Source organism: Chionomys nivalis, chromosome 4 (assembly GCF_950005125.1).
Source record: "Chionomys nivalis chromosome 4, mChiNiv1.1, whole genome shotgun sequence".
Taxonomy (NCBI): domain Eukaryota; kingdom Metazoa; phylum Chordata; class Mammalia; order Rodentia; family Cricetidae; genus Chionomys; species Chionomys nivalis.
This window is the reverse complement of record NC_080089.1, coordinates 107,472,696-107,497,296: the sequence shown is the minus strand read 5'-3', so window position 1 is coordinate 107,497,296 and position 24,601 is coordinate 107,472,696. Positions and strand designations below refer to the sequence as shown.

At 42.7% G+C, this 24,601-nt stretch overlaps 1 protein-coding gene across 5 annotated transcripts in view; it reads right to left on the bottom strand.

Moving 5' to 3' along the window:
* Window positions 1-24,601, bottom strand: part of Trank1 (tetratricopeptide repeat and ankyrin repeat containing 1) — an 80,596-nt gene that overhangs the window by 27,157 nt on the left and 28,838 nt on the right. For 2 of the 5 annotated variants that reach the window (XM_057767729.1, XM_057767732.1), the window contains exons 3-11: window positions 24,401-24,551; window positions 23,468-23,586; window positions 21,223-21,309; window positions 20,858-20,996; window positions 19,337-19,468; window positions 16,279-16,449; window positions 6,395-6,649; window positions 4,785-4,961; window positions 1,329-4,205 (exon numbers count right to left, since the gene is read on the bottom strand). In XM_057767729.1, coding sequence (XP_057623712.1) covers window positions 1,329-4,205; window positions 4,785-4,961; window positions 6,395-6,649; window positions 16,279-16,449; window positions 19,337-19,468; window positions 20,858-20,996; window positions 21,223-21,309; window positions 23,468-23,586; window positions 24,401-24,551 — 4,108 coding nt within the window. The remainder of the gene's footprint in view (window positions 1-1,328; window positions 4,206-4,784; window positions 4,962-6,394; window positions 6,650-16,278; window positions 16,450-19,336; window positions 19,469-20,857; window positions 20,997-21,222; window positions 21,310-23,467; window positions 23,587-24,400; window positions 24,552-24,601) is intronic. The other 3 variants (XM_057767730.1, XM_057767733.1, XM_057767731.1) reach the window with 2 other exon arrangements.

Below are 24,601 nucleotides of genomic sequence, written 5' to 3'. Positions count from 1 at the left end.
AAGAGTCCTGGTGCCTAAGCCCACCTGGAAAGTGCATCACAATATGTTGCCAAGGGTGAAGAAATCCTGACTTTCAGCCTTGTTCCCTGAGCAATGCTAACACCAACAGACACGCTGATATGGAAGGGGGAAAGCAGGCCTACCACCATTGCTGGAGAGAGAGATATTAGTCTTCCTCAGAAGTAAACCCCTACTTAGTTATCCAACTCCAAGAGGTCAGTCCTGAAAACATATCCATACAAACAACATTGAACAGACTGAGTAGGTTGTGTGTGTGCTTGCGTGCGTGCGTATATGTGCGTGTAAAAAATAATAATTAAAGAAGCCAAGGCCAACAGAGCAGTGGTGGCACACGCCTTTAATCCTAGCACTCGGCTTGGATCTCTATGAGTTTGAGGCCAATCTACAAGAGCTAGTTCCAGGACAGGCTCCAAAGCTACAGAGAAACTCTGTCTTGAAAAACCAAAAAGAAAAAAGAAAAAAAAAGAAACAGAGGCCATGAATTCGAGAGGGAGGGGACAGGTGGGAGAATTTGGGGGAAGTAAATAAGGTAGGTAAAGTGATGTATTTGTATTTTGATTTTTAAAATTTCAAATTAAAAAAAGAAAAGAAACTCTAATTCCCCTACACACGAGCTGTAGCATTTGTAGAGCTAAAGGTTCTACTCCCTGGTGCCTGCAGAACTTACGTGCCAGTCAACAATGCCACCTGCTGCTGCTCCTGCCTGCCTGCTGTCACTTCCTACTTCTGTAAAATTCTGAGAGATACAAAAGACCAGCATATGAAGAACTGTTCCTTGTCATCAACAATCTCTGCAGGCTGGAGCAATGTGCCCTGGCCAGACAACTGGTGTCACCACAAAGGGGAGTTAGTTAGCAAAGGTGTCCAGAGCACTTTCAATGTTGCCCTGAAATGTCTGTATCACAGAAACTCCCTGGGACACATGGTCACTAAAGATTCATTTCTAGGGCTGGACAGATGACTTAATGGTTAGGAGCACTGATTACTCTTATAGACGTCCTGAGTTCAATTCCCAGAACCCACATGGTGGCTCACAACCATCTGTAATGAGATCTGGCGCCCTCTTCTGGCCTGCAGGCAGAACATTGTATACATAATAAATTCTTTAAAAAAAAAGATTCATTTCTATCAAACCACATTTTCAGTGATCTATTTACAGATGAGTGGAGGCAAAAAAATCTAAGTTCTCTTATTTATGAACATATTTACTAGCAAACCTTGAGTCACCGACTCACTTCTGATACAGACACAGCCCAAGGCCAATGCTCCAGCCCCTCCCCAGCAGATGAGCCTGAGGCTTGAGGTACCTGAGTGAGATCTGTAATTCTGGTACAGCTGGTGAATCCTCTTGGGCTTTCGAACAGCACACTGCTTATCTACTGTGTTTCTGCTGGCGTAGTGGAACAGAGAGAGCAGATCGCTGAAGCGGAAGGCCACACCCTTCATGATGCTTTGGGCAGTGTCTCCGGTGAGGAACATGGCATTGGGGTCATTGATGCATTTCATCAGCAGTGCCAGCTCTGCTTGGGTGAAATCCTGAATCTCATCACCATAGAGCTCATGGATAGACCAGGGGAGTACCCTGAGCTTTGACAGTCTCCAGGACAGGTTGTACAGGACATCTTCTTCATCAAAGTACCCTTTCTGGGACCTGATCTGCTGATACATGCAGAAAAGGCTGTATATCTCACTCCGGTCTTCTTTGAAATTGGGGGATCGTTTCCTCCCTAACTTCTTATAGGCTTCCTCAGTCAGTCTCCCATGAGGACAACTAAGAGCCTCAAAAGAACCTTTCAGGAATGATTTTATTTCTTTCCAAATCAGTGCTGGGTTGTAGGAACTTCTCCCTTTGATCATTTTGGGCCATATCTCATTGGTGAACACCTCAAATGTCACATACACCCGAGGATCACTATCACCTGCATGTGTTTCTGTAGCTTTGTCCTCCTCACTATAGTTCCCATCAGCCTCAACCTCTTCATCATCCTCTTCCCAGCTGGGGATGCTAAACTCTTCCTGTGTGGACCATCCTACAATGCTTCTTTTTAAGCTTCCATCTTCATTTCTCAGAAAAAATGGTTTTGGCAGAGAAGCGTCAAGCAGGAGGAGCAGCTGCTTGGAAGTCACAAACAGAGGGAAGTTCTCGTCCCTCAGGTCCTGGAGTTTGTGGACACTGGGATCCAGTGGTTTGTAGTGACTGGTGGCCTTGGTAGACTTGGTGAGCTCAATAAAATTCCTCTGCACCTCCTGGCACAGGACGTGGTTCTTGGTCACAAAGATCTGGTGCAGATGTTCCAGCTGCTGTGGGTGCTCTGGCGCACATCCTTCTGCTACTTGGCTGTCCCCTGCTGGCTCCACTGTGGCTCCTCCAGCACAAGCTTCATTCTCTTGCTCCTCATCTATATTATCCATTGTTTCCACTTTAATGGAACTCTCCTCTTCCTCATCTTCTTCTTCCTCCCTACCTGGACCTTCTTTTCCGGGCTCTACTTCCAACCTTTTCTTTGGCAAGATCTGTTTCGATAGCAATGGGCTTCCTGCCTGCTCAGCTTTCTCCCAATAAATTTGGAATTTCTTCCAAAGCCTGTACAAGCAACAGGTTGTTTTCCCAGTGCCACTCCGCCCAATAAGGATGATGGGCTCCAGAGGCCTAGGGTTGAGGTCAATCACAGCGTACTCAAGCTCACCCACTCGGAATGGATACTCTACCGTTGCTGTCATGTCACTGAGGATATTTAAGGCCATGTTGGTGCTGAAGCTGTGGAACTTCATGATGTTGTACTCTGTCTCCACAGCACTGGCTGGGGGAAAGTACTCAGGATCTACCTGTTCTACACTCTTCTCAGCCTCTGTGTCTTCCACATAGCATCGGGGTATTCGCTTTTGGATTTTCATGTTAGCTGATACTTGCCCTTTGTTGATACCCTTCAGCTTCTTCCGGAGGACACAGGACAAGCCGCGGGTATAGGCACTGCAGATGGCCATGATAGAATCTGAGAGCTTACAGTGATCTAAGACAATGTCCCAGATGCGGATGATCTCCGTATAGACCCGCCCTGATTTTTCCAGGGAGCAGGTGCTCCGTTCCGCACCCATAATTTTCTCAGAGTTCTCACTGCACCGAGCAGAGAAATCAATGGCAAGCTCCCATAGCATCCTGGCACCCTTGTCCAGCTTTGCTTCAAAGAGTTGTATGTTTCCTTTTGAGTGCTTCAGCCTCTTCTGCAGGCCCTGGGTCCATTCACCATTCCCCAACTGCTGGATGGCGAGGATGATTTTCTTCTTTATAACTTTGGTCATAACCTTACTGGACAGCTTCTTCAGCATTTCTGAAGTGCACTCAATCTCCCAGGTCATGTTATCAAAGTCCTGCAGACAGGCCTCAATCTCCTGCATAGTCCAGTTGTCCTGATTATCACTGGCTACTCCCAATCTGTTACCTACAGGAACAAGCTGGGAGGCCCCTGGGTCTACCTGAGCATGCCCATCCCCAGCCTCAGAGGCAATAGGGTTGTTTCTACTATAGTCAGAGCTTCCTATACTCAGAGTTCCCTGGAGTTTGTCTTTCTTCCCTTCTGTACCAGCTGCTACCTTGAAAGAGCCTCGCTGGGGATAGTCCTCTGGTAGAGACATATCCAACTCAACCTTCTGGATCAGAACTGTGATGTCCTGTACAAGGCGGTCTCTCAGGGAACGTGTCCTGATGGCTTCAGGCTCATGCCTGGTTACCTGAACATCAGGAAGAATCTCTGTGACTCCAGAGGAAAGGGTTTTGCCAGTGGCACCACATGGCAGAGACTTGAAGGGAGTTTGGGACTTGAGCTGAGACATCTGGCCAGGGGCAGAAGATCTGGAGAGCCTCCCCAGGTGGGCAGCAGGGTCTTGGCGGTTCTTCCGCCTATTCTCTGTCACAGCTTTGTTCCAGGCCAAAAGCAGAGCATCGTTTTTCTTAATACGGTGCCGTATGCCTTTGCCTGCTTTGTTCTTCAGGTTGAAGTTGATGTCAAACTTCACCAGCAAATCTATCAGCTTCTTCGTGCGCTTCAACATACCCTTCTGGAAAAGGAGGTGCATCAGCGTGTTCCCATCGCTATCTTGAACATTAGGATTAAGGTAATAAAATTTGGTAGGGTTGGACAAGAATAAGTCCAACAGGTGGCTGAGGAAGTTAAAGCCAATGTCAGCTGAAAGAGACAAACAGAATCCTGTGAGTGCAAAGCCATTCTTCTCAGGAAAACAGCAGGCCGTGGGCATGAAAGCAGTGCCAGTTTGAGGCACCATACAATACTGACCCTCTCCAAAGAAGTGATACTCGTTAAATGATGCAATGTTCTTAACCAAGGTAACTTGCCCCATGAGGAATCTGGCAATGTAGCTGCAGTTTGGTTGTCACAATCAGGAAGGTATACTGGCAACCAATAAGCAGAGGCCATGTGCAAGATAGCCCCTGTCAACAATAACCGCCATCCCGGCTATCAGTGGTACCTCCTAAAATAACTTGATGATATTACAGCAACATCCTGTAAGTCAGGATTCTTGAAAAATGATAAAAATACATGGAAAGTATTTGTAAGCTACATACAACCAACTTGAGAATTTAAACCCCACTCCCACTATAATCAGATCATTCACTGTGACATACATTGGTGATTTTTTTAGACCTGGTAAGGAAACAGGCCCTTTTCAAATGGCGTTTTCCCAGATAAGAGAGCAAAGCATCATTTATAATATCCAGCTTCCTTCTCCAGAAACGGACTGCTCACCATTGATGTCCAGAAAGATGTGGAGTGCTGCGTGCAAAGGAGTGTCACCTTCCATGAGAGAAACACTACGCGGGTCTGCACCCTTGGTCAAGAGAAGAAAAGCCAAGTCGAAGTCCTCGTGTCTCAGGCACATGAGAAGTGGCCTGTCCTGGCTCTCCTGAAGACCCTCAGGCAGTGCTAGGATGGGAGTAGAATGGGGGAAAGAGGCAGAAAAAAGATCATCATGACCCTGGAAGGAGGTGGAGTCTGGCTCAATGAGAGGAAAGTTGCTGATCTGACTTCCAAGATGTTCCCCCACCACATACACCCTTTCTGAGCAGTAAGATTTCCTGGGCCCTTAGGGAAAACCCTGCTCCTTCTCTGGTCATGCCCCTCCCATCTGTCCTGTCCCTTCTCTAGTCTTAGCACAGTTCCTACCACAGAGTGAGGACAGGGCACAAGAACAATGGAAACCTTAATGCTTTCTAACACCACCTGCCTGACACAGTCAGGAGTCAGGACCTGAGTACACTTCCTAACTCTTCACTTCTCCCCTCCCTGACACACCTCCACTCCACTTACCACTTCAGTCCACACTCCCTTTGCACTGCAGCCTCTAAAACCCCTTCCCTGAAGCAGCCCATCCCTGTAAATCTGCAGCCCAACTGTACTAGCACCTGATGCTGGAGATGCTTTGTGAGTGTTGGCTGGATCAAAGAATAAAATAAAATAAAAAGAATAAAAAATTCCATCACAGCAGTAATCTCTGAGATAGCACACATAAGGAAAAGGCTTGAAGAAATAACCTGTAAAAGGTACTTCAGCTCCCTGTGAGTGAAGCCAATACCTGAAGGCTCTGTGCTGCATGCAGCACTGTCAAAGACGAGGATCAATGTGTTACTACACTTTATAAAGGGCTACAACACAAAGAGAAAACCACAGAGCCAAGGAACTCTTCCAAAAGCCTGCACACACGAGCTCATTTAATATGCAAAGCAACTCTAAGAAATACAGATTGCTGTTATTCCTGTTATATAAACAGGTAAGGGCATGACAGCCTCACTCAAGACCACACACCTAGTAGGGCAAGAATAGTGATGTAGGGAATTTGGGTCAATTAATTTTTTAAATTAAATCCAATCTAGCATAATGTACTGCACATTCTAGACACACAGCCACCAGTGCTCTTACTGGAGCATCCAATGTTTTCACCCATGAACTACTTGGCTGTTTCTCTATAAACAAGTACCATAAAGTCCCAGTCCATGATCGGAAAAGAATGCCACAAGAGTGGACAAAGGGTTGCATAAAATATCCAGGGCAGAAAAGGTTTAGACAAAAGCCAGGTGGAATTGACCAGTGTGACTAAGCCAGAGTCAAGGATCCTCCACATACATAGTGCTTCCCACATAAGAGAAAACTAGGAAAGGACTAACTGGGGTTCACAAGAATGCAGCATTCCTCAAGGCAGTTCACTTAGCGGTCAAACATTCTTTAACCCCTCACTGTTTCCAAACAAGGAGGTACTGGGAGAAAAGGATGACAATGTGTTGGTTTCTCTACAGGAAGGGACAGCTAGGCTGTAGCTGAGCCTCTATGCAGACACCTCAAGGGCCCTCAGGCACACTCACCTCCACTGTCAATCAGGCGGCTCAGAAGCTGGGTCTTCCTCTGGTCCCAGGAGCTGAGATGGGGAATGACAGTACAGATGTCCAGGTCTGAAAGGTCACAGTCTTTGATGAGGCAGTTTCTGAGATGCGGCTGCCCGCTGACTTTGCGGGTGAGCAACAGAAGGACTTCAGACCACTTTTGTCTCTCCAGTAAGAATTTGATGAAGGTGTTGGCACAATCTCGGTTAACGTCACAAACCAGGCCAGCAGGAATTTCTTTCAAAAATAAGAATAAACTATACTCCAAAATTGTTCATACGATTTCTCTTCCTCACCCAACTAAAATCCAACATAATTAAAATGGTTTATAAACCAAAACTTTTAAGCATTGTGAAAGCTTTATGAAGAAATAAATGTAATACTTTGGACAAGTCATTAACCACTAACAAACATCAAAACAGGTACTGACTCAGGCTTCAGGACCAAGATTAAAAATGTCCAGTAGGAAAGACAGAGCCTAGCCCACCGTCCAGAATTAAGATGTGTTTGAAGACAAAATGTTTGGTTCAGAGCAAATACTTGAGATAGGAAAGATCTGTCTTCAATTTTTCATAACATTGAGAGGATACTCTGCTTGGAAACACTGAATTACAAGGAGATCTGAAAGAAGAGCTGAAATCCAAAAGGTGTCAGAGCTGCATTAGTCTTCAGTTCCTAACTGGGTCATGGGACACAGGATTTCAATCTGACTGCTGATGTCTAGAGATAAACTGGGAAGATCCCCTTTCATGATCTTGGTGAGTCTTAAGATTAGGAAAAAATGTAAATAGATCCTTCAGTAAGGAGACTGCCAAACATACTATATAAATTTATTGTATAGGTGAACCTGGAAAGTTAGCTCAATAGGGAAAGGCATCTGCCACCAAACCTTATGATTTGAATTTGATCTCCAAGACCCACATGATAGAAGGAATGGCTCCCATAAGTTTTCCTCTGACCTCTATACGCAAACTGTGCCCCAACCAATAAAGAAATATAATTTTAAAATTACAAAAAAATAAGGAAGGCCAGTTAATTTTAATTCATTCCTTCTTTTCCTTTTTTCCCTTTCTCCCTCAGTCCCCCTTCTTTTGTGGTTCTACGGATGGAACCCTGAGCATTGTACATACAGGTATGCACTACCACTGAGCTATATTCATGACCCATTTTATTTTCGAAAAATTGAGGAGAGGAGGGAAGGGAAACTGAGACTGGCGTGTAAAATTACACACATACATACATAAAATAGAGCAAGACAGAGAAAGGGGGAGGGGTTTCACATTGAGTTACACAGGCTGACTTCGAATGTACTATGTAGCCAAGACAGTCCTTGAACTCAAAATCATCCTGCCTCAGACTCCTAAGCAGCTGGTACTGGTTACAGGTATGAGCCACTGATCTTGGCTAAATTTGAATTTCAAATGAACAAACAATTTTTAGTAAAATTTATATAATACTGTGGATATATTTACACAGAAAAATTGTTTATCTGAAATTCAAATTTACTGGGCTTTCTGTACTTGGTCTGACGATCCTATCACTGAAAATGCAAAATAAGAATAAACCATCCAAAAAAGGTTCCTATGATTTCTCTTCCTCCAACTAGAGCAGATGGGAGAAATGAAAAATTACCCAAATAAAAGAAACTTGATTTCCTTTTGCTGGATTTGCTTCCCATCTTTTTCTAAATCTTTGAAATGAATATTCATTTTAATGCCAGAGAAATGAAATATAGGCTAGTCTATCATCTTACTTTAACAAGGATCAGAAAAAGAGTATAAAGGCAAACTTTTCAGACAGATCTTTGCAGCTCTGCCCTTCAGAAGCTGCTCCCGTCTTCCTGTAGCAGCACACTCCCTGCCAGAGAGAAGGAGTCAGGCCTGAGTTAGCCAAGACTGTCCCTCTGAACACAGCTATTGGTTCAGCTGCTATGACCAAAAGGGAAGCAGGGGCGGGAGTATTCAAGTGTTGTAAGAAAGACATGGGTCCACAAATCCAAGCATGCTGGACCAGTCAAAGGGTAGAGACAGGACTTAATTCCACTGAAAGCAGGCCTGGGAACAGGATGGGTTGAAGAGAAAAGACAATGGGTTCAGGTGACAATGAAGCAATTGTGGCATTTCTAGCATGTAAGTCAAAAAATATTTTTACAAACCATTGAAGTCAATGTTAGGGGAGACAGATGAGTCAAAGGGAGCACGGCAGCAGCACACACAATCCTCAGAGAAGCCAAGAGGCCTGGGGCCACAAACCATAGAACACAGAGCCTTTGGGAAGATTTTTGCCAGACTTCAGTAATTGAAGTTTTACTTTCACAAACTTCAATTTGAGTTTTACTTTCACAAACTTCACTTGAGTGAGTTTACATGAAGATAGTTCAGGTGCCATGAAGTTCCAAGCCCAAAGGCTTTCTAAACGCAATTTGCCCAAAATGTCTGCATCTAAAAGATCTCAAAGGAGAGGGTCCCATCCTAGAGTCTGTGGTGTCATTAATCCTTGGCCCATTAATATACAAAACTAGGCTGACCTTATATATACTCCAGTTTACCTACCCTCACCCTAACAGCTATTGGGCATGAGCATTTTAAGTGAAGGATGGTGGACTGTTTACTATGTAATTGGCCCCCACAAGCTCATGGTGAATGGCACTATTAGGAGGTGTGGCTTTGTTGGAGGAAGTGCATCACTCTGGAGCTTTGAGGGCTCATATATGCTTAAGCCACGCCCACTGTCTCAGACTGCTTCCTGTTACCTGCAAATCAAAGACATAGAACAGTCAGCTACTTCACCATTTCTGCCTGCCACCATGTCACACCATTATGATAAAGGGCTAAACCTCTGAAAACATAAGCCACCCTAATCAAATGTTTTTCCTTTATAAGAGTTGCTATGGTCATGGTGTCTCTTTACAGCAATAGAAACTCTAAGACAGGCATATAAAAACTTCTTACAGCACAAGCTTTTACTGCCAGCACTGCAAAACACTTGAAGAACATTAGCAAAAGAGCCTCCATAAACCCAAAGTCAAAGTGAAGGCACTCTAACGTCAGAGGCATAGGGGTCCATGAAGAGTTACAACATTATCTGATATGCCTTCTCTATACACCTGGATCCCATTTTAACCAATAAAGTCAAACACCAGAAATACACACACACACACACACACACACACACACACGAATGTCTGTGGTAAATACCCTCGGACTTATAGTCAAAGAGCCTCAGCTGTAAAGCAGCAGGAGGAGCCACCACATCACATACTACAGGAAGGACATGGCAACCACTTGTCCAAGACCCCACATCCCCTGCCTGGAGGCCCATGCTGAGACAGAAAATATGCATGGTGTCACAGAGACTGACTGCCTCTTCCTTGCTTCCTAAAGTGCCTATGGGCACACTGAGAGCCACAGTACAAAAGGAAAGAACAGGACCCTTTGAAGAGTACTTCCTTTCCCACCAGGCTGATGGAGTTTGCTACTTGTCTCTCTACACCACACCTTTAAAAGTCTTTCCAAAAGATCATTCCTCCCCCAAGAAAATCAGCACAAAAGGCAGATGAAAATGAACAGGCTCAAAGAGACAAGGCTGTATAGGAAACCCATGATTGCATGACAAAGACAAGTGAAGGAGGCAGTGCAGACTTCAGGGAGGCATACAATGTTACAAACAACACAAATACTTAGGGCTTCATAAATGTGGCAAGTGGTGTTCCTGGATTAAGGCTGCAGGTGCCCTTTGATTAGCTAAATTTTCTCTTCCTGTTTTCAAAATGTTCACAGTTTAGTAAAAGACAAAAGAAACATCAGAAAACAAAGTTGCTTATGCCCACAGATTTTTTTTAAAATATGGCTATTAACTGAAATATAGTAAGAAAGACAGACTAAAAATACACCGAGGTGTAGTTAACAATAGATTGTTATTGTTACACAAAACTCCAATTTTATAAAATATTTGAAGTCAAAATTAAAGGGAGTTTCTAAAGTTGTAAAAGAATTCAGAAGTCATCAAAAAGCAGAAATAAATCACCTCCAAAAGAGACTTTGGCTTTACCCCAATTTTATTACTCAAGGTATAAAAGACAAAACTAGTACGTTTTATTACACACAATTCAATCATCAAGCTAACATATCAATCCCATTTTATAAAAGAAATATAAAATATAAAATAACTGCTTAGAATACAAGACTAAATGGTCACTTCATAGATACTTTCCTGGTAGGTGAATTTGTAGAAAGTTAACATTTTCTTTCCTACATTTCATGCATTTTTTTTTTTAAACTGGCTCACATAAAGGAGGAAAATATAACTGATCCTAGGTCAATGCCCCAGTCTGCACTAAGTGAAAAGAGGCAACCCCTTCCCAGTATTGAGAGAGCATAGCAGAAGAGCACCCAGCTCTTTCAGAGCCTGGATTCAAACTCACAAGGCAAAGCCTCAGGAGGCAGGGAGGAAAATAGGCAGCCAGGGACAAAGACTCCATCTTAGTCCTCCTGGTCCTAAGAAAAGGCCTAGCAACAACAAACAAAGCAAGTGGACATGGTGCCACCTAGTGGTGGTCACCAAGAGCTGTCAAAGACAATTTTATAATCTTGACTGACCAAGATTAAAGCTTTATTGTTCAAAATAGAATTCCTCTGTGACTGGTGAGAGATGCCAAATCTAGAGTCCCCTCTGAACCTCCCAAATCCCAATCTGCATGCACACAATGAGAAACCTCTGGTCTTGAGAACAGTAGAAATGTTTAGCAAAATCATTTGTTTCCCACGTGACACCAAAGGCTGCTCTATCCAAAGAGCTCAGTACCACTACCAGTAAACAGGGTACACGACTTTGGAAAGAGTAAATGGAGAAAGTCCCTTTGATCCTATTCTGTAGCTTGTTCATTCCCCCAGGTAGAAAACAAATACTTGTTCTAACAGGGCTGCACTCAGGACCACCTGTGCAAACGCCAGCACGTATCAGATCAGACTGATGAAGACGAAAATCAAGCAGCCTACAGGAGGAGCCACCACAAACTAGAACCTTTATTTGGACTCGCAAATGATGAGAATGAGGAGGTAGGGCACACACAACTAAAGTTTAGATTCATCTTCATGGCTGTGCCCCAACAATCTTTTCCTCTGGTTCTTCCATCTTCTCCACTTCTACTTCAACAGAAAGGCCTCTTGAAGGGCTTAAATCTAAAAGCAGCCAGATATAGTGACCAGTAACTTATTTACATAAAGTCTAAATAAACAAAAGTAAATTTTAAGTTCTCCAAACCCATAAGTCATATACATCAATAGCCATATGTGACTAGTAGATATCACATCAGACTAAAGGAATGTAGAACACTTCCATCTCCTCAGATGTTACATTACATAGAGCTGATCTAGAAAATTATCCAACCGTCTCCTTAGTTTTTAAAATCATACTACAGGAAAAAAATCTTAAAAACAAAATACATGTATACAACTCCATGCAGCTATATACGTTCAAAGGAGCAGTGTGGTAAATGTTCCTGCGCAGAGTTACATTCATGGACAGACTTCTATAAGGGCTCTATCTAGGAACACTCTGGTAAACAGAGAACTCAACAATCCCTTCCTGACACTGAATTCCTTTTCTTGCTTGATTGTATCTTGCTGGGTTTTTTTTTTTCACTTTTAATTTTATATTTCTCACCTGTCTTTCACTATTCCTTCAGCATAGCAAGAAATATCTTCATGATCAATGTTTTGAAACATCTCTGCATGATCTATATCTGTCAACGAGAATTTGGTTCAATGAGAGTTGGAGCCAATGAGAACTGGGTCCAATGAGAGCTGGAGTCAACGAGAACTGGGTTCATGAGAGCTAGAGCCGATGAGAGCTGGAGCCAGTGAGAGCTGGAGCCAGGGAGAGCTGGGGCCAATGAGAGCTGGAGTCAATGAGAACTGGAGCCAATGAGAGCTGGAGCCAATGAGAGCTGGAGCCAGGGAGAACTGGGGCCAATGAGAGCTGGGGCCAGGGAGAACTGGGGCTTTAAACTGGAACAACCACTGTCAACTAGACTACCTGGGAAGCCAACTAGCAATCCTGGAATACTGCACATTCATTCCTCTTGTACCTGCTTCTCTGCTAGCAAGCACAACTTAGCTCTCATGAGCACAATGGAAACCAGCATAGAGTTCACTGAGCTTCTCCTGGTTCCAAAACCAGGCTGCTTAATTAATGTCAAGGAGAAGGAGGAAGACTGTCTCAAGGTTAGGGAGCGACTCAGAGGTAGAGAGAGCACTTGCTTAGCAAGGACAAGTCCCTGGGTTCCAACCCCATCATCACAATAAATTAAAGCCTGTCTCAGATGACATGTCTTTAGGGTTAGATGATATTAAAAGGTTCCATTAAAAAAGTAATTCAAGCCATTCTAAGATGATAAGAATTAATAATTATGCAAACACACCAACCACTTCCTATTAACTAATGGTCCTTTTTTATTATCACTTTTTTGTTTGTTTGTTTGTTTGTTTTTGAGACAGGGTTTCTTTGTGTAGCTTTGGAGCCTGTTCTGGAACTAACTCTGTAGACCAGGCTGGGCTCGGACTCACCTCTGCCTCCCAAGTACTAGGATTAATTTTGTTATCTTACAACTTCCAAATTCATAGACAAAACTTTAGATTTCTAAAATTGTATGAAGGTCATTCTGAAATCGAGATTATATAAACACGTTATCAAAAAGCACATCACAATGGTTGGTGAATTAAACTATCCTACAAAAGGGAAATTTTAATTTCTTAGAACATGCATACATTTAAAAACAAAGCCTGGTATATCAGTCTGAAGTTTGAACGCCCATGGGATGGGGAGAGTTGAGACTCCACAAATATGGTTCACTCTTCTCATTACCATGGCCTCATGGAAACAACAGAAGAGATTTTAAATTAATAAGTAAAAGTTAAGACAGTGGGGAAACGCTACGGTGTGGGGGAGGTGTTCATGAAAATTAGCTTCAATCTTCCTGGCATAAGAGGTTTGTCTTATGGGTACTGAAGAGCTTGCTCAGGGATTAAGAATACTTATTGTTCTTCAGGAGGGCCCAGGTTTGATTCCCAGCACCGATAGGTTGGCTCACAGCCACCTGTAACAATGGGATCTGACACCCTTTTCTAGACTCTGGCGATATGGTGCACTTACATACATAGGCAAAACACTCATATCCATAAAACAAAAATAATAAATCTTTTTAAAAAACTCTTGCTGTGTGGTGACTGCGCACACGTTTAATCCCAGCACTTAGGAGGCACTAGCAGGTGGATCTCTGTGAGTTCAAAGCCAGCATGGTCAGCCAGTTCCAGGACAGCCAGGGCTACACAAAGAAACCCTGTCTCTAAAAACAAAACAACAAGAACAAAAATCTCACCAAACTCTGACAATTCCAACAATCCTGAGATGACATCAGACTATCTCCCACCCCCAATAACTCACTCCCCATAGCTGATTTCATTTAGCCACTGAAGGGAGTGAATCTTTCTGAGGAACTTAAATATCTGCAGGATACAGACACTGACCATTTCATATGCATTATTAATCTAGTCTTTCATTTACTATAAATGATGGGAAAATCAGGAGATAGTTAAAGGAAAGCAAAAGTGCCAAAGAGAAGCAGGAAAGGGGATCAGCAAAACCTCAACAGTAACATAAATAATTTGGTGGGGGGGGGACATTCTTTAAATGTACGTAGATATGGTAACATTATTAAATGCAATCCAAGATGAAGCAAATGAAAACAATAAGCCAAGCCACTGCAGTAAGAAACAGGCTGGAGAGATGGTGTGGTGGTTGAAAGCACTGGCTGTTCTGCCAGAGAACCACTTCAATCCCCAGCACCACGTGGCCTCTCACAACCATCTGTAATTCAGTTTCAGGAGCTCTAACACTCTTCTGGCCTGTGAGAACGGCAGGCACACGGTGGTGTAATGACACCCATGCCTGCAAAACTCATACACATAAAATAAAATTTCTTGAGGGAAAAAAATAAAACAAGAAAGAGTTTTTAGAAATTAAAATCATGTTTTTCAAGTTTTAAAATGTAACAGTGCACAATGGGAAATACATAAGGAAAAGATGAAGACCAAATTAAGTATGTGTATGTATGTATGTATGTGTGTGTGTGTGTGTGTGTGTATATATATACACACACAATATATATATATATATATATATATATATATATATATATATATTGCAGAAGAATTGTCTGTATTCTGTCAATCATATTTTGAATAAACGCTGATTGGCCAGGCAGGAAGTATAGGTGGGTCAACCAGACAGGAAGTAGAGGTGGGGCGAGGAGAACAGGAGAATTCTGGGAAGGAGGAAGCCCATTCTTCCCAGTCCAGCCCAGACTACCAAAGAAACAACATGTGAGCTGCCCTGCTGAGAAAGGTACCCAGTCACGTGGCTAACATAGATAAGAATAATGGGTTAATATAAGCCACGAGAGCTAATAAGAAGACTGAGCTAATGGGCCAATCAGTTTATAACCTAATGTAGACTCTGTGTGATTTTCTTTGGGGCTTGCCAGCTGTGGGGAACTAGACAGGGCAGAAACCCCAACAAGCAGGCCCCCTCATGTTACATACACACACACACACACACACACACACAAACTCAAGAAACTTATCCAATGACTTAATAGGAGTAGAAAAAAGCTGCAAGAGAATAAAATGATAGGACATATTTTCCCTGAGCTAAGAAAGACAGATTAAAAGGAACCAGCTAGTGCTACAAAAGAATAAGACCTCTACCCTGGTATGTCCCAAGGAAATTTGAGAACTCGAGGCTAGATAATGTTCTAGAAAAAGAAATGACTAACATCAGACTTCTGAACAGTGGAAATAGGAGTTAAAAGGAAATTAAATATTTTTTTCAAAGTTGTCACACAATTTTATAGAATATTCTAAAACTAAAGAGATGATATATTTACTAATACCAGAAAAGGCTGCCACTAAATGGTGGCAGGTTACTGATGGGGAAACACAGCCTAACTACAAAGGGTAACAAGAGAGGATAGCAAATTGCTATCAATAAAATAGAATAACTATATCCAAATTACCAATCAATATGAAGATAAAGACATTTTCATAAACTCCTTATTTTTATCACCCATGCCTCCTCCATGAAAAACTTCTCTTGAGTAGGCAGTCTTACAAATCGAGAAATAAATCAGTAGAAGTATAAAAGTCATACATGAGTACAGGAGCTATCAGAGAGCACTGCCTAAAGAGGATCACATTGGAAAAGCAATGGTTTCAAAACAGTTGATGATTCACTTCTGTGGGCCCAGCCATTCCACTTATGGTAGGAAGAATAAAATTTTATACAATCACACTACCCTGAAAATGCCACCCACTGGTTTCCAATTTTAGAATCAACCCATAGATGAAGCAGGGAAAACTTAAAGAGTTAAGGATAGAAGATAAATGATACAAACAACATCACCACACAAGCCCAGCAGTAGAACTGGAACAACCCTCCACTCTGTCTTACACTGCAGTCTCTACAAATCAATAGTCAAGAAATAGAGGTGTAAGTTTATTTTGAATTGTCAGCAGTGATCATTTCTGAGCAGTAGACTTAATTTTGGTTGTCTTCTATTCTACATGTTTTTCCCTTTTTCCATGTGCATACATACTGTTGAAATGCAGACCTAGAAATGTTCCAAGAACACTAGAGATGCTCTATAAGAGTTATCTCATTCTGTCATTACAAACACATTTTCTGAACAGTGGAGGGGAAAGATCTCAATTACATCTACACGTACAAAGAAAAGATAAATTAATTTGCATCTAATATCCAGAACCAGTTCCCTAACACCTCCCCACAAAAATAAATTCACTGTGCTGTACCTGATAGGCCCTTAGAACTCGAAGCCAGCTTTTCCAGATGACTGTTAATTTTCTCAATAGCTCGGAAGTTCTTGTTCCTCTTCAGAACATCCACAGCAGACCGAGAGTGTAGATCTAGCAGAGTAGGATCTGCTCCAAAGCTCAGTAGCATCTGCACATCTTCTGTTTGTCCTAGGGCAGGCCAAAACGAAAAGGGGGGATGCTCATGGTTCCTTCTATAAGGAGATGTCCCCATGAATGCTCAGGGACTGGGGTTCCTCTTATTTAGGAACCTAAACTGACAGCCTTAGGCAGTCCACCCAACTGCCCCCCTCAAAGCAAGGAGTCCTGGTGTGGAGTGGGAAGGACAATAGCTTTTAAGAGGTTCAGAAGTGTGCTCCTCTCTACCTTTCTCCCCTCTCCTTGGCAACAAGCAAAGAGAGGGGAAATCTGGTTACTAGGCAACAGTTACAGCTGTAAGGATAAGAGCAAGCTGTGACTTCAGATTTCTTTATTCCCTGGGGAGGAAAGAGAATATTGCTCCAGAAAAAATTAAATTATTTATATATAAAATATACATATATATTACACTACACACTACACACACACACACACACACACGAGCCTGTCTGGTGATATAAGAAAAAAGTAGCAACTGCTTTGGCATCAGGGTTTTCTATTGTTGTCATTGTTACCACTCTCTAACCTTCTGGCTATCAGCTCCATTTGAGCTCTGATATACCTATCTGACAAGCATCAAGGTGTCTCAGTGATCACAGATTTGACACGTTTCGGATTCAAACAGGTATGTACCTGGGGAGCACAGGAATTAGGCAGGTACAGAGAATTAAATCAGTGTTAACCTTCAACTCCTCTGAGTAATATTCACTAAAGCTTGCTGTCTGACAGGGATCTCTAAGCCAGTGTCTGTCAGGTTGCACACGGTGCTGTCTTCTCCCATCTCTGTACTCACAGCTGCTTCTCTCACCATGCAAAAATTAAAAACTTATACTTCCTATCCATCAAGATCTTAGTGTGGTTGGCACAATACTAAGCCCTAAGAGTCCTGATTCATGGTGTATGTATACCCAATCATGTATTTACTAATTTAGGTACTTCGGTAATGAGATTAAGACAGACTATCCAGTTAGGCATGACCTAGTTATGAGAGTCAGATGCCAAAGTTCTGAAGATCATACAGGAAAACCAATCATCGAAGATTCAAAGATGAGAGGGACTTAATGCACCAGTTCTCTCCTTCTGGTTTTGAAGGTAGAGGATGCCACAGAGTGACTGTGTGTGGCCCTATGGAAACTCAGAGCAACTTCTGGAAGACATTCAAAAAAGAAAATTGAGACCTTAACCCAGCATCTTAGATTCTGCTCCACCAAATATGCCTGAAACCAGACCTGGAATTCCAGATGAGACATAGCCAAAGCCAACATGTTGAATCCGGCCTTTCTGGAAAACCACCAGAAGACCCAGTCTCACCAGGCCAGACTACTGACCCACAACAGTCTGTGAGTAAAAAATGGGCGTCAAACAAAGGAAGGGTGTGTCACTACAAGTCACCACACTGTCAGTACTTTGTTTACCCAGCACAGGGAACTAAAGCAATTATAAACAAAGGAGGTTAAAAACTTCCTACCTGCAGGGTATCAGATGGTCAACGAAAACTAACTGGGGCTTGTTTCAAAGGCTTTACATAAGCTGGCAAGATGACTCAGCAGGTAAAGGCACTTGCCACTAAGACTAACAACCTTAGTTCAACTCTGGAACCCATATGATGGAAGAAAGAGCATCAATTCCCAAAAGTTGTCTTCTACTTACACACATCACACACACATGGTGTTGATTTAAAAAGAAGGAGAAGAAGCAGAAGAAGAAGGAGAGAGAGAGGGAGACAGAGAGGGAGACAGAAAGGGATAGACAGAGGGAGAGAGAGGAGAGAGAGAGAGAGAGAGAGAGAGAGAGAGAGAGAGAGAGAGAGAGAGAGAGAAAGAAATCTCTATTTCCAATGTTGCTTGCCATCAAAAGATCACAGCTCAGTCTCACTCACCAAATCTGCTCCAGATGATAATACCACCATGTTGTGGGAACTCCTTAAGCCAATAGCCTTGAAGATACCAGCCCACTTAGGACGTGGTCATGCACTACAAGTGCAGATGAAAAGTAGGTGCAGCCCTTCTTTTCTGCTGGATTCACTTCCAGTTCTCAGTGTACACAAAGGACTGCGATCGCTACCCTTACTGTGAGTTTAATCCCCAAATAAACCTTTGCTATACTCCATTCCGGGCTATTGTGGTACTCTTTGATACGACTACACCACCATTCCTGCCACCATTCCTGCCACCTCCATTCCACTGACACTGAGAATTCACTACCATTGTAGAAAACAAAAATGTTCTGTATTTGTTTGAAACAGGATCTCACTATGTAGAGCAGACTGGCCTCAAACTAAAAAGATTCACCTGTCTCTGTCTCCTCAATGCTAGGATTAAATGTATGTGCCACCACACATGATGAAAAAAAAGTTTTCTTACATAACCAAGAGAAAGTACAAAATGATGGGTCTGAGAGTTTGGGGGAAGAGAGTGTCATCAAAGAGCTCAATGGGAGTGAGCAGCTTTCCTCCTTCAAAGTCTAACAAGGCTTTTCATGTCACAATAACCAACTTCTCTTCAGCTATGCCAATCTCTCTCTCTTACATGTGGCCTGTATAGCACTGTGTGTATAATAGGATGTAATTCCCACGTTAGGTTCTAAGGGCCATGAAGACCATGGTGGTTGCCTGGTTCACAGGTCTGGCATAGAATAAAGGTACTTTGTAGCACACAGTAAGGGAGTATGTGGAGTGTAGCCAGAAGTCTAAGTTCTTGAGTCATTTAACCCCACAGAAGCCGCTTGAAAGAGCCCAGTGATTCTCTTCTCACCTACCTCCTTCCTGCTTACGCCTGTTTTCCCAGTCATAATCAATTCAAGGCAAAGTCTGGTCTTCTGAGTCTGCCATGTGTGGGTTTTCTAATGTCTGCAAGCACTGGACCCACAACACGTTTTCCAGCATAATAGCTCTACTCACGCTTGATGGAGTAGCCTGGGAAGTGAGTAGCAGCAACATGCAGGACAGTGCAGCCAGCTTCGTCTCTGTGGTTGATGTGGCCTTTCCACTCAGGCTTGTGCTCCATTATCCACCTGAAAAGCTGATTTTCTCCTGGACAGAAATAAGTTGCAAATATTATTTCTACATAAAATTAAGAAAGCAAATCAACTGTATGCTCCCCCTAAGGGATCAAAATGGAGACTATAGCACACATTTCTATTCTCCAGAAGAAGATATAAAGGGAAGCAGGTGTTTCATTATAATCTCAGGTTAGGTACCCTAGAAGGCTAACAGGAATCTTACCCATGTAGCTTACTGAGGGGAGAAACTTGGGAGTAAAGGGGTGAACAAGGCAAGCAGGGCAGGGGAAGGAGCTAAGTAAGGGCATGGCCTAAGCTACATCTGGTTCCAGCTATTGTACATAGGAGACAGGACGGAATCTTGACCTTCAGGACATAGGCAAATTTCTAATCTTCACATGTCTCCTCATTTAAAAGTTGAGTCCAGGATTAGACTGCTTTTAGTCAGGCTTTGCCGTTACATATTTGTCTACAAATCCCTGTGTGTACAAAATCCCAAGTATATCAAGTGGGTAATAAAAGACGAAAGAAAAAGTCCCAAGCACTGCCATCCCCAATCCCCTCCAGGAAGATGACACAGCCTAGAAAAGCTAAACAGAGCTCTCTTGGCTCCTTCTGGTCCAGGAAGATCAAACTTACACCTCCCAAAAAACACAAGTTTCTATCTTAAGTGTTGGTATGAGTGTTTGTGTGTTAATGACAGACTCAAATATTTAATTTTGTAAAGCAAATGATAAGCTTAAAGGAGTCTATTTTATGAAAATCGAAGTTCTATTAGGTCTAGTGGAACCTGCCTATAGTCCCAGCTACTGTGGAAGCCAAGGCAAGAGGAAGACAAATCCAAGAGTTATTTAAAAGCCAGAGAGAGAAACTAACAAAACACAGCCTCAAAATTAAATGGGTGCGAGATGAGAGTAGCTGAGAGGCAGACAGCTTGCACAGCATGTATAAAGGCCCTTCTTTCTTTACTAAGAGAGAGGGGGGGAGAGAGGGGAAGAAAAGAATGGGAAAGAGAGTGTGTGTGCAGTCCTTGGCAATACAACCAACTGTTAAAGTATCAGTTCATGGTCCTTTCAAGGATCCCCCAGTCACAGTCCCAAAACACAGTTGCAGGCCCTCTGGGCTACACAGAAAAACATGCTGAGGGTCAGAACCAGACAAGCTACCTCTTTCATAACAGTTCTCTCTTCCAATCCATATCTGGAGCTCTACTCTTCTGTCTAGACTTTAAAAACACAAGATCTTTGCAAGCTGAATCTCTGGCAACTACTCAGTACCGGGAGAAATAAATATGCTTTGTCCTCACCAAAAACCAGAATGGCTTGGATAAACTGCCTTCAAGTAGCTCAACTCTGGGCAGAGCCCTGTGCCTCTGAGCTGTCAAGAAGCTAGGTAGGTATGCAAACAGGAGAACACTCACTTGCTTGGATGCAGAGCCGCATGAGGGCATGGAGAGGGTTGGGTCCTATGGTTTCAACATTTGCACCAATGGAGATAAGCCACTGAACCAGCTTGGGCACTTGTTCCATTTTCTCATAAAGCCCGATGAAGACATACTTCTTGAAAAAAAGCAAGACACACAAACAGAGTCATGAAAGTTACTACATCAATACAAAACTTAAGTTCCTTCAACCTTGCAGTTTTGAATCGGTAAAACATGAGTTAACTATTCTTAGCCCAAGAGCACCATAAATAACACATCTACAATGAAGCAGCTACTGGGGAAGTCCTACACAACTGACACGGTCTCCTATAAAGGCACATTTCTAGAACCGTCCCCCTTACCTCAAAGAGGCTTTTCAGTGACAGCTCAGAGACATGGATATTGCTTGGTATCCGGTCTTTCTTTGCTGACAACAGTAGAAATGACTGCTTGCAAGGAAGAACAAGAAAAGGTTGGCATAATAATCTTCTCCATGACTTATTAGAACAGAAAGGTTATTGTATGACCCAACAACAACAAACAAAAACAAGCTTCATCTACTTTTTAAGCTACCTACAAAGTTTGTCAGACTAAGCCATGATAACCAGTCTCTCTGTCTAGCCACCTGCCTGGCTGACTGTAAGCAAAGCTCTTTCCACATTCCCCTAACCTGCTAAAGACAAGATTCTCTAATATCAAGCATCTTAGCAGGAGATGAGGGCAGCCTGGTGTCACAAACCTAAAATTCCAGGCTCTGTATAACCATGCCTAGAGACACCTCTCCCATACACATCCTTGCCATTGGACTAGGCGTGTAGAAACTGAGACTAACCCATATTTTGCTTCTAGATCCTTTCAGTTTGGTGTACAGTTAATGCTCGCCTTCCACAGGCCCACTGTCCATGTCCAGCCCTTGGTAATTAACTGAGGACTCTGACAGTCAAGACCGCTGGCCTGGCTTTTAAGATGCCTCAATCTCCAGTACTTGAAAACGACCTAGACGTCACACAGCTAGGATGTTGGGCCTGCCCCCTTGGGCTGGATTCTTGAACCTTCCCTTGATTGTGTAGGATGAACATGTCAGATTATTATAAAGATCCTTAGCTCAGCAGTTAGAGATTGCTCAGTGGTTAAGAATACTGGCTGCTCTTCCTGATGATCAGAGTTCATTTCCCAGCACCCATATGACAGCTCACAACCACTTATAACTCCAGTTCCAGAGGACCCGATGTCTTCTTCTGCACCCCTTGAACACCAGGCAAACATGTAGTACACAGACATACATGCAGGCAAAAAAAAAAAATCATATGCATTTAGAAAGAAAAAACTTGTTATCTCAGTGCTTAGCATATTGTATGACTTCAACACACACTAGCAGATTAACACCTGCTTAACCATTCTTTTTAAATTTTCAGCAAAACCCTGAGGAAAAAAAGTAAAGTAACTTTGTATGCTGCAACTTACAAATGAAAATCTGAGATTCAAAGGAGTAAATCTGAGATCTAAGTAGTAATTAGATGATTAAGGCTCAAGGACACCACCAGCCTCTTTTAGCTGTTATTCACCAATTAGCAATTTGTTTTTTTGGTTTTTCGAGACAGGGTTTCCCCGTAGTTTCTAGAGCCTGTCCTGGAACTAGCTCTTGTAGACCAGGCTGGCTTCGAACTCACAGAGATCCTCCTGCCTCTGCCTCCCAAATGCTGGGATTAAAGGCGTACACCACCACCGCCCGGCCCAATTAGCAATTTCTTAAAACTAAACAGAAACCTTGAGTTGTGAAGATGGCTCCCTTGGTAAAGTGCATGTCATGTAAGTAAAGGGATCTAAGTTCAGGTCCTAAGCATCCACTTAAAAAGCCAGACACAGAAACAGCCAGAAACAGCGGGACAAGAGAAGACAGGTCAATCTCTAGCCTAATGATGAGCTCCAGGTTCAGTGACATGATAGAGGAAGGTCATTGGTTAATAAAGAAACTGCCTTGGCCCTTTTGATAGGATGGCAGCTTAGATAGGCAGAGTAGACAGAACAGAATGCTGGGAGAAAGAAGCCGAGTCAGTGAGTTGCCATGATTCTCCCACTCCAGACAGACGCAGGTTAAGATCTTTCCTGGTAAGCCACCTTGTGGTGTTACACAGATTATTAGATCAATATGAAAGAGCTAGCCAATAAGAGGCTGGAACTAATGGGCCAGGCAGTGTTTAAAAGAATACAGTTTCCGTGTAATTATTTTAGGTAAAGCTAGCTGGGTGGCGGGAAGCAGCCCCACGGCTCCCACTACTACAGTGACAGATCCTGTTCAACAAAATAAGGTGGAGAGTGACTGAGTAAGGCACTCCACATCAACCTCAGCTCCTCCGCAAGCACCACACATACACAAACACACGCCCATGTATCTGCATGCACATATGCACACACAAAGAAGTACACATCATATACACCATACATACCAGAGGCCATCCACACAGAGCATAAATAAAAATATATGTTTTTAGAAGCTATGCTAGTATCAAGATAAGGAAATAATACATTAATTCCTTTGGTATCATGAGAAGAAATGATTTTAAAAGAGTGTGTTTTTCTAGTGTGAGAGCCACCTCCTGTACTCACATGCCATAATCCTTTCTTTGCCAACTTCTCTATTACAGATTGCCACACTTCTGTTGAAAATCCAGCAGTGAAAATATGATCAAAGCAGGGCAAGAAACTCTGCAAAACAATGGAGTCACCTGAAAAAGAATTCCATAGTTTAGAAACTTTCAAGTGAGCGAAGTCTAGAGTCTTGAGGAAATGTTCCCCAATGAAGACCACATAAAGTCAAAAGGTAAGTTAAAGACCTCAGGAGGAATACTCACTTCAAAGTATAAAGTTCATTCTGACTGAATGGGTAACAATCATTTTAAGTTTGGCCAGGGCTGGATACTGTCAGGGCAGCAGACTGCAGCATCTCTGGCAAGGGATGTAAAACACAAGTTCCCTCTGAGCCCTTTTGGAATGAGCAATAAGGTCTCTGATCCCTGGGCAAAGAGTGTCACAGCTATGATGCCAAACACACATGTGAGGTGTCACAGGACCTTCCATCATCCCTCTAGGTTAATTTCATAATAAACAAGGTGTCAATGAAATGGTACAGCATATGAATGCTTGCTACACAGTCTGAAAACTTAAGAAAGAAGATACACACTGAGATGCATAGCATTATTTAAAAAATAATTTTAGCAGGTTAGAGAAAAATACTTGAAAGTCACAGAAAAGAACAAAATCATCTAACACAAGTTTAGTAAGTAGGAAATCTCTACCCACCAACAAAGGAAACTTACAGGCTATAAAATAAGACTCCAAAAGCTTTAAGTCATTAAAGTAATCAGACTTTCCTGTTTTTACAAAGGTACAAGCCACTGAAGTTTCCAAAATGCTTTCTGGTAGGACCAATTTCATTCCAACTGAATGTTCTAGTCCCAAAAGAACAGCCTGAAGTCATTTTCCCATGAGGCATTTGAAGTAAGTGACAGATTTAAAATACTTTTTCCCAGTGTGACTTACTGCTCAAAGTTGTGAAGATTCCAACAAGGAAATCAGGAACCTGCACTTGGTCTGAGGTTCTCTGCAAAAGTCGCAGGCCCTCAAAAAACATGCGAGCAGCTTCATAAGGCTGGAGCAAGTGCAACAAGGAGTAACCAGCCCTGTAGTAACCCTGGAAAAGAACAAAGTAAAGCTGATGTTCCGTTGCCTCTGACCTGCAGC